This window comes from Chiloscyllium plagiosum, unplaced genomic scaffold (genome assembly GCF_037043375.1).
Source record: "Chiloscyllium plagiosum isolate Xiang-an unplaced genomic scaffold, Cpla_swu_hap1 HiC_scaffold_23, whole genome shotgun sequence".
Lineage (NCBI taxonomy): Eukaryota > Metazoa > Chordata > Chondrichthyes > Orectolobiformes > Hemiscylliidae > Chiloscyllium > Chiloscyllium plagiosum.
This window is the reverse complement of record NW_028270161.1, coordinates 17,685,528-17,698,476: the sequence shown is the minus strand read 5'-3', so window position 1 is coordinate 17,698,476 and position 12,949 is coordinate 17,685,528. Positions and strand designations below refer to the sequence as shown.

The following is a 12,949-nucleotide window of genomic DNA, read 5'->3' as shown; positions in this document are numbered from 1 at the left end:
TGAAGTTTTGCAATATTTGTGCTAGTTTCAGCATCAAATGACAGATTGCTGGTGATTATGCGTGTGTGAAGTAGATTTTTGTCTTTCTGATGTTGATCAAACAAATTGTTTTGGGGCGTGAAGCGCCTGTTGATTTACTGCTACAGGTTTTCCTTACCTACGTTCCCTCTAAACCGTGCGGCCACGAAGTTGCTCAGAGGTTCTGTGCATGGTGATTGGTGTGCCCATCGCAGCATTGGCTTCCGGTTTCAGAAGTCGCTACTGCTTTTGGACCTTGGAAATCTGTGCAGAAAATAAAATGAGTTGTTTGTTTCTGATTTACAGCATCCATAGCTTTTTTAGATTATATTAGATTCCCTACAGTGTGGAAACATGCCCTTTGGCCCAACCAGTCCACACCGACTCTCCGAAGAGTAACCCACCCAGACCCATTTCCCTCTGACTAATGCACCTAACACTATGGGCAATTTAGCATGGTCAATTCACCTGGCCTGCATAGCTTTGGACTGTGGGAGGAAACCGGACCACCTGGAGGAAACCCGTGCAGACGTGGGGAGAATGTGCAAACTCCACACAGATAATCGCCCGAGGCTGGAATCAAACCCGGGACCCTGGTGCTGTGAGGCAGCAATGCTAACCACTGAGCCACCGTGCCACCCTTAAAATGTGCAATTTCTACACAGACAGTCACTGGAATCGAACCTGGGTCCCTGGTACTATGAGGCAGCAGTGCTAACCACTGAGCCACAGTGCCACCCCAATTCTTTCAGTTTTCCTCAGTATAGAATATTAGTGCAACATAGTAGAAGAATACAATCTGATGAGGACTCAGCGGACGTTTGCTTTTAGATCTTAGAACAAGTTTGAACAGCTTTTTGTTGATTCTGGACACCACCTGTGGATAAAGGGAAGACACAGGACGTAGCAAAGAAAGAAATATGTCAAACAGTGCCGATGCCAGAACATTATACTGTTCAACCCCACGTGGATTTTAAAGGGTTGTAATGGTTTCATAGCTGACCTTACCAACCAGTTTGTCATGGAGAGATCTCACTGAACAGTTTCAGCAGTCTTCTTCACCTCAAGGAGTTTGCATCTACTTGCATGCTTAAATGCCTTAGCGAGGCAATACATACTGTGGTCTCCTTTGTTCATGACATTTCTCTTTCAACTGAGAAGATCATGTTAATTACGACTCCTGCAGTTCTGAAACCATACTGGAATACAAGATAGAGGGACGAATGTATATTTTGTTATGAATGTGGTTGAGGGCATTTTGAATATATCCAGATAAACATGGTGAACCTGAAGATAATTGAGCTGCTTTTTTTTAATTTATTCATTTGTGGGATGAGGACGTAGCTGGCTGGCCAGTATTTATGTCCATCCCTGATTGCTCTTGAGAAGGTGGTGATGAATTGCCTTCTTGAACCGTTAAGTCCACCTCCTGTGAGTTGACCCAAAAAGCCATTAGGGAGGGAATTCCAGGATTTTGACCCAGCAACAGAGAAGGAAAGTTGTTATATTTCCATGAGGAGAAAGTGAGGTCTGCAGATGCTGGAGATCAGAGCTGAAAATGTGTTGCTGGAAAAGCGCAGCAGGTCAGGCAGCATCCAGGGAACAGGAGAATCGATGTTTCGGGCATAAGCCCTTCTTCAGGAACGAATGCCTGAAACGTCGATTCTCCTGCTCCTTGGATGCTGCCTGACCTGCTGCGCTTTTCCAGCAACACATTTTCAGCTCTGATATATTTCCATGGTCTGCGGGGGAACTTGAAGCTGGTGGTGTTCCCATATATCTGCTGCCCTTGTGCTTCTAGATGGAAGTGATCATGAGTTTGGAAAATGCAGGCTGAGGATCTTTGGTGAATTTCTGCAATGCTCCAGTAGATAGAACACACTGCTGTTACTGAATGTTGGTGGTGAAGAGAGTGTATGCTTGTGGAAATGCTGCCAATTAAGTGGGCTGCTTTGTCTTGGATGGTGTCAAACATCTTGAGTGTTGTTGGGGCTACACTCATCCAGGCAAGTGGAGAGGATTCCATCAGACTCCTGGCTTGTGCCTTGTAGATGGTGGATGGGCTTTGGGGAGTCAGGAGGTGAGTTACTCAACATAGTATTCCTAGCCTTTGACCTGTTCTTGTAGCCAATGTGTTTATGTGATGAGTCCAGTTGAGTTTCTGGTCAATGATAACCCCCAGGATGTTGACAGTGGGGGATTCAGTGATAACAGTATTGAACATCAAGGGGCAGTGGTTAGATTGTCTGTTGTTGGTGATGGCTGTAATGAGGTCAAGTGCTGAATAGTCCTGGCGGAATGCAAACTGGGCATCACTGAGCAGGTGGTTGCTGAGCAGGTGCTTTCTTGATAGCACTGTTGATGATACCTTCCGTCACTTTACTGATGATCGTGAATAGACTGATGGGGTAACAGTTGACCAGGTTGGAGTTTTCCTGCTTCATATGTACAGGACATACTTGGACAATTTTCCACATTGTCAGGTAGATGCCAGTGTTGGCATTGTACTGGAACAGCTCGGCTAGGTGAGTGGCAAGTTCTGGAGCACAAGTCTTCAGTAATGTTGCCGGAATGTTATCAGGGCTGAAAATGTGTTGCTGGAAAAGCGCAGCAGGTCAGGCAGCATCTAAGGAGCACGAGAATCGACGTTTCGGCATGAGCCCTTCTTCAGGAGGGAACGGCTCATGCCCGAAACGTTGATTCTCCTGCTCCTTGGATGCTGTCCGAGCTGCTGTGCTTTTCCAGCAACACATTTTCAGCTCTGATCTCCAGCATCTGCAGTCCTCACTTTCTCCTTCCGGAATGTATTGTAAGAGCTTTTTCAAGCATGCAAAAAGGAAGAGATTAGTGAAAGTAAATGCGAGTGCCTAAGAGGCAGAGATAGGAGAAATTATAATTGAGAGAAAATGGCAGAGATGTTAAACAATTATATCATCTGTTTTCACATTACAAAACTGCAAAGACCATACCACAAATGGTTAACTCTGAGGTTGAGGAATAGAAAGTAGCAATACTGAGGAAATATTACCCAATGGTTGCCAGGCTACAGTTTTGCAGGAAGTGGATGCAGAGATGGTGAATGCATTGATTTAGATATTCCAGAATTTTGAAAATCTTAGAATAGTTCCTGTAGATTGGAAGGTACTAAATGTAAAGGGGATTATACATGTACTCTAAGTGTAGCTATTGAATATATGAGAAAGAAGCTATATCATAGTGCCATCAGATCACATAAAACTAGAGCCTGTGTTTACAGAGCTCTAAATAAGTCTTTATTATTCTCTGTATATAATTATTTTCAGTTAACCCTGTTGTTTCCATCTTGCTACATGTGGCAAAGCATGTGACCAGATTTATGGAATCAGATAATGGAAGTGAGAGCTTGAAATGAAGAGCGATGACAGTAAACTATAAATCATAGAATCTCTACAGTGTGGAAGTAGGGCATTTAGCCCATCGATTCCACATTGCTCCTCTGAAGAGCATCCCACCCAGACCTTACCCCCTCCCCTGTACCTTTAACCCTGCTCTTCCAGTGGCGAATCCACCTAGTCTGCACATCCCTCGACAATATGAGCAATTTAGCATGACCAATCCACCTAAACTGTGCATCTTCGGACTGTGGGAAGAAACTGGAGCACCTGGAGGAAACCCATGCAGACATGGGGAGAATGTACAAACTCTCAGACAACAACTCACCAGAACGAAGGACCCGATACCCAGCATGAGCAAAACCAATGTAGTGTACAAAATCCCATGCAAGAACTGCACAAAACACTACATAGGACAAACAGGAAGACAGCTAACGATCCGCATCCATGAACACCAACTAGCCACGAAACGACACGACTAGCTATCCTTAGTAGCCACACACGCAGATGACAAGCAACATGAATTTGACTGGGACAACACTACTATTATAGAACAAACCAAACAGAGAACAGCCAGGGAATTCCTAGAGGCATGGCACTCATCCACAGATTCAATCAATAGCACATCGACCTGGACCCAATATACTGGCCACTGCAACGGACAGCTGGAACTGACAACCGGAAGCGGCAGATTCAAATCACTACAAATGCCGGAGGAAAGATCACAGAAGCGCTTCACAGGAGGCTCCCAAGCACTGAGGATGTCACCTAGACAGGGGACGAAACGTCTGCAACACAAATTCCCAGCTCGGCGAACAGAACCACAACAACGAGCACCCAAACTACAAATCTTTTCACAAACTTTGAAGTTTATCATTGGTTAGAGCTGCCTAGAGATGGACTCTGTAGCATACCTGGACTCTGAACTACGGAACAGCAAAGCTTAGGAAAAAGCTAAAACTGAAGGAGGCCTATGATAGAGTATGCAATTAGTAACAGCAAAAATCAAGTAATGCAAAAATGCAAGTATTTACAGAGATGGAGAATAAACAAGTGCTCATAGAATATACTGACAGCAAAACATGTTTAGAAACAGGGTGTGATCCAAGGCATGAAAGAACTCCATGATGGAATATCAACCTCACTAGTTTTATAGAGACTTGTGAGTGTGAAGAGAGACTGGAGTAAGGCTGCAGTGGCCGCACAAACAGTTAACACAGATCACAGAACTATGCAACTGTCCCAGCCTTACAGGACTCTGAGTGATATTTCCTGGATGATGTGACAGTAACTCAATAAGGATTTGGTTCCCTTAATGTGCAGACCCACAGGATGAATTTTGATATGCAGAGATTCAAGTGGCAGGCAATTCAGTTTTAAATTCGATGCAACAGTGAATGCATTGATCCTTTCACATAAGTCCAGACATTATTCTCCATTCAACTTTGCAACTTGGAAAACTCAGACGTCACTTCGCTACAATGGAAAACAATTACAGAGACTCTAAGTAATTTTTAACTTTTAGGTCAAACGTTTTGAATAGTTTTAGACACTGTAGTGAATACCAAATACATTTCTGTCCTAACTTTGTGAGAATCTAGGTAAGCTACAACTTCATGAAGGTTTAATTTTGGATCAGTATGTCAAACTACTTTCCTGAGGTCTTTGAAGAATATGGTATTGCACGACACACCAGTGCTTATCTGACAATTTATATTGACCTGATATTCTTCTGCAATTTTTATTCCAACAGCCACCTATCAACCTGACTGAACCAACCTACTGTATGGTGTAAAGTGATTCATCAGAATCTTCAGCTGACATTAGTCCAGCGACCGTTTGAAATTGCTTGTTTCCTTTAAACCATGCAGGTGTGTACAAAATAATACAACTTCTTGTATTAAGAACATTGCTTTTCCCATGCTGGAAATGCCTGCTTTTTCTTTCCACAATATCCTCCACAGTATTTATAACCTGCCCATTGTCTGTGATTGTTCTTTTTTAGCTTTTTTTTCAAATGCTTGTTATCAGATTTCAGAGCTCTGAGCATTCCTATGTCTTTGCAAGTAACTGTACATTTTTACAGTTCTTCAACAGTTAATCACAGCTTCACTTCTGACACCATGTTCTATAGTTCATAAGACATCAATCTGGTCAGGACAGTATCTTTATTGAAGTGTCACTAAGATAGCTACCTGCAGGATTTATGTCTTATGATAGAGGTTGCCTGACTATGGCAAACGAGGAAAGACATTTGTACATGTTTACATTTCAATGTTCAAGGCATGGATGTGAGATCAGAAACTCTAATTGGGATGAAGTGTAACCTCATGGTTATAGTAAGACTAATGGTTTACAGGTTATTCTGCTATGACACACTTTTTGTTAATGCAAATTCGCTGTATGCAATTGATGAATTAGAGCCATTATTTCTAAAGCACGAACTTTTAAAACATGTGTTGGCTGTAACGGGATTACATTGGCGACACTTTAAGTGCTGTTTCTAAAGTGCAATTTTTCTAAAATGCAGGGTTGCACAAGAATGCAACCATCGTGTTATGGAAAAACTACCTGTATTTTAAATGGATGTGTACTACTGATTGAAAACTGCTGCACAATGTATTAGTTAGTTTGCTAATATCAGCAACAGTAATTTCAATGTTAGAGATCTTCCTTCACTATATATTTTTAAAAAGCAATATAAACAAGACAGGGCATGGTGAAGCTTATTTCTGACTATTAAATAAATGCAATTTATGCCACCGTATAATCCAAGTTATCAGTATTACAGAAGAAAGTTGACAGGTTCTACTAAAATATTGGATAGAATTTTAGATCTATGAACTCCATGTATGAACATTTATGCATATATGCAATATTTCTATCAACTATATTTATGCAAACGTTAACTATTTTGTTTCCAACAAAAAAGTAGGCAGTCTTTAATAAACCAAAATAGTTCCTGGTCTTGAGCTTCACCAGGGTATGTTCTACTTGGGTTGTTCTGGAGTGCAGTGTATCTAATTTGCCACCGCATGCTAGTTTTCAGTCTTATTAAGACATTTACAATATGAAAAGTGGAATTCCCAAGATAAATACTCTCTGTTACCCTGCTTTGAATATGGATTAACTTGGAAGCAGTGCATGAAATCTTCACCCTTTACAGGTTTGAACAGTACTGTTGAAATGTAGTTGGGTCACAGGCATTCGGGTTCCAAGCATTTTCTGAATGACTTTACCAGAATTAGGCTGAGGTTAAAAAATTTGTTCCTTTTCTGTAAGGTTTTGCAGATTGTTATTTTACAAAATTTAAAATATTAAAGAAACCAAGAAACAGTCTTTCAATTTTCAGACTGGAAACCTGTGGTCAGTGGTGTGCCACAAGGCTTGGTGCTGGGTTCAAATGATTTGGATGTGAACATAGGAGGTATGGTTAGAACATGGGAGATATGACACCAAAATTGGAGGTATAGTGGATAGCGAGGAAGGTTACCTCAGAGTACAATGGGATTTCGATTCGATGAGCCAATGGGCTGAGGAGTGGCAGATGGAGACAGTGAAGTCTGCAGATGCTGGAGTTCAGAGTTGAGAGTGTGTTGCTGGAAAAGCACAGGAGGTCAGGCAGCATCCGAGGAGTAGGAAAATCAACGTTTCGGACCAGAGCCCTTCATCAGGAAGGGCTCCGACCTGAAATGTCGATTTTCCTGCTCCTCGGATGCTACCTGACCACGAGTGGCAGATGGAATTTGACTTAGATAAATGTGAGGTGCTGCATTTTGGGAAGGCAAATCAGAGTAGGACTTGTGTGTACATTTAATGGTAAGATCCTGGGGTGTATTGCTGAATAAAGAGACCTTGGAGTGAAGGTTCATAGTTCCTTGAAAGTGAAAGCGCATGTCGATAGCATAGTGAAGAAGGCGTTTGATATGCTTGCCTTTATTGGTCAGTGCATTGAGTGTAGGAGTTGGGAGGTCATGTTAGGGCTGTGCAGGACATCGGTTAGGCCACTTTTGGAATATTGTGTGCAATTCTGGTCTCCCTGCAATAAGAAGGATGTTGTGAGATTGAAAGGGTTCAGAAAAGATTGACAAGCATGTTGCCAGAGTTGGAAGATTTGAGCTATTGGGAGAAACTGAATTGACTGGGGCCATTTTCCCTGAAGTATCAGAGGCTAAGGGGTGACCTTATAGAGGTTTATAAAATCATGACAGGCACAGATAGGGTAAATAGCCAAGGTCTTTTCCCTGTGGTCCAGGGGAGTCCAGAACTGGAGGACATAGGTTTAAGGTGAGAGGGGAAAGATTTAAAAAGTGGGTTTAGATCAGAGTGGTGCTGGAAAAGCACAGCAGGTCAGGCAGCCTCTGAGGAGCAGGAAAAGCGACGTTTCGGGCAAAAGACCTTCCTAAGGAAAACTTCTTCACGCAAAGGGTGATGCATGTATGGAATAATTTGCCAGAAAATGTGGCGGAGGCTGGTACAATGACAATATTTAAAAGGCGTCTGGATGGCTATATGAATAGGAAAGGTTTAGAGGGATATGGGCCAAGTGCTGGCAAACGGGACTAGATTAATTTAGGATATCTGGTCAGCATGGACGAGTTGGACCGAATGCTCTGTTTCCATGCTGTACATCTTTATGACTCTGATAGGAAAAAGATTTTTTTTTGGAATATGTGACTCAGACTAAATACTGCAACCTTGAATTTGGACTTCATACTTTTGGCAATTAACCTCAACATTCTGTTGAGCTATTAATCACTATCACACACTGTAAGAATCCAGCATTAAACATTCCCAATCCATTCTCAAATCCACTACCCACCACTTCCTACAATCTGTGACCATTGATCTTGTCATTAGATTTATTATCAACACCCACACATGTTATTCTTATCAGATGCCATTTTCTGATCGTTAGCCCAGCTTCTGGTCCATTCCAGCTCAGGTTGAATAATGTCAACTTAGGCTTTGAATTTTGTAAATACTAAAGCATTCTATGTCAGTGATAAATTTAGAAAATCTGAATTTAATCAATTTTGTATTTCTATGTGAATGTTGTTACCTTTTTCCCAGACTGCCTTTTTTCAGTGGACTGTAGATAATATTGGGGTATAGTTTTTGTGTCACTGGGAGCTTTCTCCATTATCTATGTTAAATTATCACTGTTGGTATGCAAGCCTATACATGGGATGTTCAAATTCTGCTTGGTGCCTTCATACATATCCAGACAATTCGATGCCATATTCTTCTGTCACTGATAGATCATTCTGTCATCTCATGCAGTGTTACTGACTGGCAAAATGGGAAAAGACCTGGAATATTTGGTTACTGATCCTTTTATGAATCAAGCACATTTCAGTGGAACTGATGACAAATGCGGGAAGCTTCCTCTGAGAGCTTCATTACAACCTTGTGCTTCAGAGATGACATTATCTGTCCTTATATGGTTTTCAGCCCATTTTCTCATTGCAAAGTCATTCGCTGTACCTGTTTTTTCAGACTGAATGCTCACACTTACACTTGTACGTGTAGCCTGAAATCAATTGCTCCAATTTAAGTAAAAACAAAATACTGTGGTTTCTGGAAATTTGAAACAAACACGGAGAATGCTGAGTTTCACTAGCATTCTCTGTGTTTGCTATGATTTAAGTAACACTTTTATCTTTTATTTTCCTGCTCTGTACATTTTTTCCCAGTAATTAGGCTTTCACAAATTCTGCAGTTTGATCATATACATGGCACTTTCCTTCTGTTTGCAAGTTTATTAGCATCTACAGGTCTTATGTCTCGTATGCATTCTTACACTTCTATTTCACTGCTGCAGCAATGCTGCCTTTACTTGCATTAACTGAAGGTTAACCATTTGTGTAGTCAGTGCTGTCATCTGACTACTCAATGCTCCATGTGATCCAGAAGTATCAACAGTTGATATTGTGCACTTGTTTTTTTTTCATTCAAAGTATTTTATACAACAGCGCATGCAGAGCCCCAAATGAACTGAACTACCAGTCTGTCAATTGTTTCTTTTCAATTTTAACTTAATGACTGAAATAACTCCACAGAGGCCAGTGTCCAGTCACCAGGACATGCTTTATTTACACATGGAGGGTCCTTGACACTGATCCAGCTCCCTTGGAGTCAGCTCTCAGACTGAACAGGATGTCTAACATTCCTGCTTTTATCTCTTAGCAAGGTTTTCCCTGACAGGATTGTATGCAGTTGTCCGGAAGGCCAGACAGCTTGCTACAAACAATGATCTGTTTGAGGTTTGGCGGTTGTTTAAAGGCGAGCAGTGGAGTTGTGGGGAAGGTCTTGGCGAGGTGCTCATCCTCATTGATAATGTGTTGCAGGTCACAAAGAACATGGCGTAGTTTTTCAGTTCCTGGGAAGTACTGGACAGCGAAGGGTACCCTGTCGGTTGCAGCACGTGTCTGTCTCCTGAGGAGGTCATTACGGTTCCTTGCTGTGGCACATTGGAACTGGCGGTCGATGAGTTGAGCATCATACCCCATTTCTATGAGGGCATCCCTGAGTACTTCCAGGTGCCCGTCACATTCCTCCTCATCTGCACAGATCCGGTGTACGCGTAGGGCTTGTCCATAGGGGATAGCTGTTTTCATTTGTTTTGGGTGGAAGCTGGAGAAGTGTAGCATTGTGAGGTTGTCTGTGGGTTTGCGGTAGAGTGTGGTGCTGAGGTGTCCATTCTTGATAGAGATGCATGTGTCCAAGAATGAGACAGATAGTCGAGAGTAGTCCATGGTGAGTTTGATGTTGGGATGAAACTTGTTGATATGACTGTGTAGTTTTATCAGTGACTCCTCGCCATGGGTCCAGAGGAAGAAAATGTCGTCAATATACCTGGTGTATAATGTTGGTTGGAGGTCCTGTGAGGAGAAGTAGTCTTGTTCGAACTTGTACATGAAGATGTTGGCATATTGGGGTACAAATTTGTTCCCCATGGCTGTGCCATGTGTCTGGATGAAGAACTGGCTGTCAAAGGTGAAGACGTTGTGATCGAGGATAAAGCGGATGAGTTGTGGGACGGTGATTGGAGATTGGCAGTTATTGGTGTTGAGTACTGAGGCTGTTACCGCGATGCCGTCATTGTGGAGGATGTTGGTGTAGAGTTCTGAAACGTCCATCGTGACATGGAATGTTCCCGGTTCGACTGGTCCGTGGGTGCTGAGTTTCTGTAAGAAATCCATAGTGTCGCAACGAAGCTGGGGATCCTCTATACAATAGGTTTCAAGATGCCTTCAACATAGCCGGAGAGATTTTCACTCAGGGTCCCATTGCCTGATACGATGGGATGTCCTCGTGTATTGGCTTTGTGTACTTTTTGGAAAGCAGTAGAAGTCGCCTACACGAGAAGTACGTGGGATAAGGGCGCATAGGGAACTCTGGATCCAAAGTCCTGATCAATGTGTTTAATTCACAGGTATATTATAGTTGCCTGTAGTGTTCCTGGTTGTTCAGTTGTTGGTACATTTCCTTGCAGTAATCTGTTCTATTCTGAATGACAATGGCTCCTTCTTTATCTGCTGGTTTGATGACAATATTGTGATTGGTTTTGAGAGCCTGGATGGCATTGCATTGTGAATGGGTGATATTTTGCTCTACCTTGTGGGTATGGTTGATGAATCTGGCATTTATTTATTTGCTGACGTTTTGAGCATACATGTCAAGCCCAGGGCAGCGGTCCTCCAATGGGGTCCAAGTTGACACCTTCTTTAGTTGCTCCTTTACAGATCCCTGTGGTGACTGTTCCAGTTCGTCAGTGGGCTCGTTGGGATCACTGCTGGCACCTTGAAAGAATTCCTGGAGTCTCATTCATCTGATAAACTCCTCAGTGTCTGCCTCAAGAACCAACGGGTCCATTTTGATGGTGGGGCAGAAGTTGAGACCCTGCTCAGGACTTCAATCTCTTCCGGTCGAAGGGTGTGGTCCGATAAGTTGATAATAGACTTCCCCGCAGTGATAATGTTATCCACTATGGTGCCAGGGTGGGCTTTGCTACTACTGGTGAGAATGCCAAGTTTCTCCAGTTAATTGATTATGATCATAGCCTGACATTTGTGTGGCGTGAATGTTACTTGCCACTTGTCAGCCCAAGCTTGGATATTGTCCAGATCTTGTTTTATTTGGTTAAAAATCACACAATACCAGGCTATAGTCCAACAGGTTTAATTGGAAGCACTAGTTTTCAGAGCGCTGCTCCTTCATCAGGTGGTTGTGGAGTACACAATTGTAAGACACAGAATTTATAGCAAAAGTTTGCAGTGTGATGTAACTGAAATTATACATTGAAAAATACGTTTATTATTTGTTAAATCTCTCATCTGTTAGAATGACCATGATAGTTTCACTTCTTTCATATGTGAATCACAAAACTTTTTTAAAAGTTACATTCTCAGGTTAACTGTAACAATTGGTGTCAGGCCAGATAAGATATTGAAGGTGTTAGCCCCTATGTTCTGTTGTCTGTGCCATAATGTTTAGACTGATTCTCATCTAAAAAGTGAGTTAACAGAGTCTTACATGGATTCATGTATTTTTTTTGAGCAAAGTACCATGTATCTCTGCAGGTACAAATTCACTCCACAAATGTATATGTGTATATGTGCATGTCTTTACTTGATTTGTGCATAATTTTAAGTCTATGCTCTCTTGTTCTTTTTTCATTCTGAGCAGGAACAGCTTCCCCCTATGTATCCAGCTAGCTCATGATTTTGAAGGCCTCATTGAATCTCCTGTCAACCTTCTGTCAAGGAGAAGAGTTCCAGCTTCTTCAATCTATCCTCGTAATGAAGTTTCTCATTCCTCGAACCATTCTTGTAAATCACTTCTACATTTTTTTCAATGCAATTACATTTTTTTATAATGTGGTGCCCACAGCTGTACACAATACTCCAGCTGAGGTTTAACAAGTATCTCAAACAAGTCTAGTACATCTCCCTGCTCTTGTATTCTATGCCTCTATTAATAAAACTGAGAACACTGTATACTTTATGAACTGCTTTCTTCACCTGTCCTTCCACCTTCAATGATCTGTGCACATATACACCCAGGCCCCTCTGCTCCAAAAGCCCCTTTAGAATTGTATCCCCTATTTTGTATTGGCTTTCAATGTTTTCCAACCAAAGTGCATCAGCTCACACATTTATCTGCAAACCTCATTTGCTATCTATACATCCACTCCACCATCTTGTCAATATTCTTTTGGAGTCCCACACTGTCCATCTCACAGTTTATAATTCTTTCAAGTTTAGTGTTATTTTAAAACTTTGATATTATCCCCTATATACCAAGATCCAGATCATTAATATAGATCAAGAAAAGCAAAGGTCCCAATACCAACCCCTGGGGAACTCCAAATCTTCCTTCAGCTCGAAAAATATCTAAAGACTATTACCCTCTGTTTCCTATTTCTCAGCCAATTCTATATCTATGTAGCTATGTCCCTTTAGTCCAGGACCTATAACTCTCACAAGTCTGTTGTATGGCATTGCATCAAATGCCTTCTGGAAATTTATATACTTTATACTATATCAGCATTGCTA

At 41.8% G+C, this 12,949-nt stretch overlaps 1 protein-coding gene across 1 annotated transcript; it reads right to left on the bottom strand.

Annotated features, from left to right (window-relative positions):
* Positions 1 to 9,574: 9,574 nt before the first annotated feature.
* Positions 9,575 to 10,531, bottom strand: LOC148145818 (uncharacterized). The gene has a single exon (XM_087999283.1). The coding sequence runs from the start codon at positions 10,529 to 10,531 to the stop codon at positions 9,575 to 9,577; it is 957 nt and encodes a 318-aa protein (XP_087855409.1).
* Between the last annotated feature and the right edge of the window lie 2,418 nt (positions 10,532 to 12,949).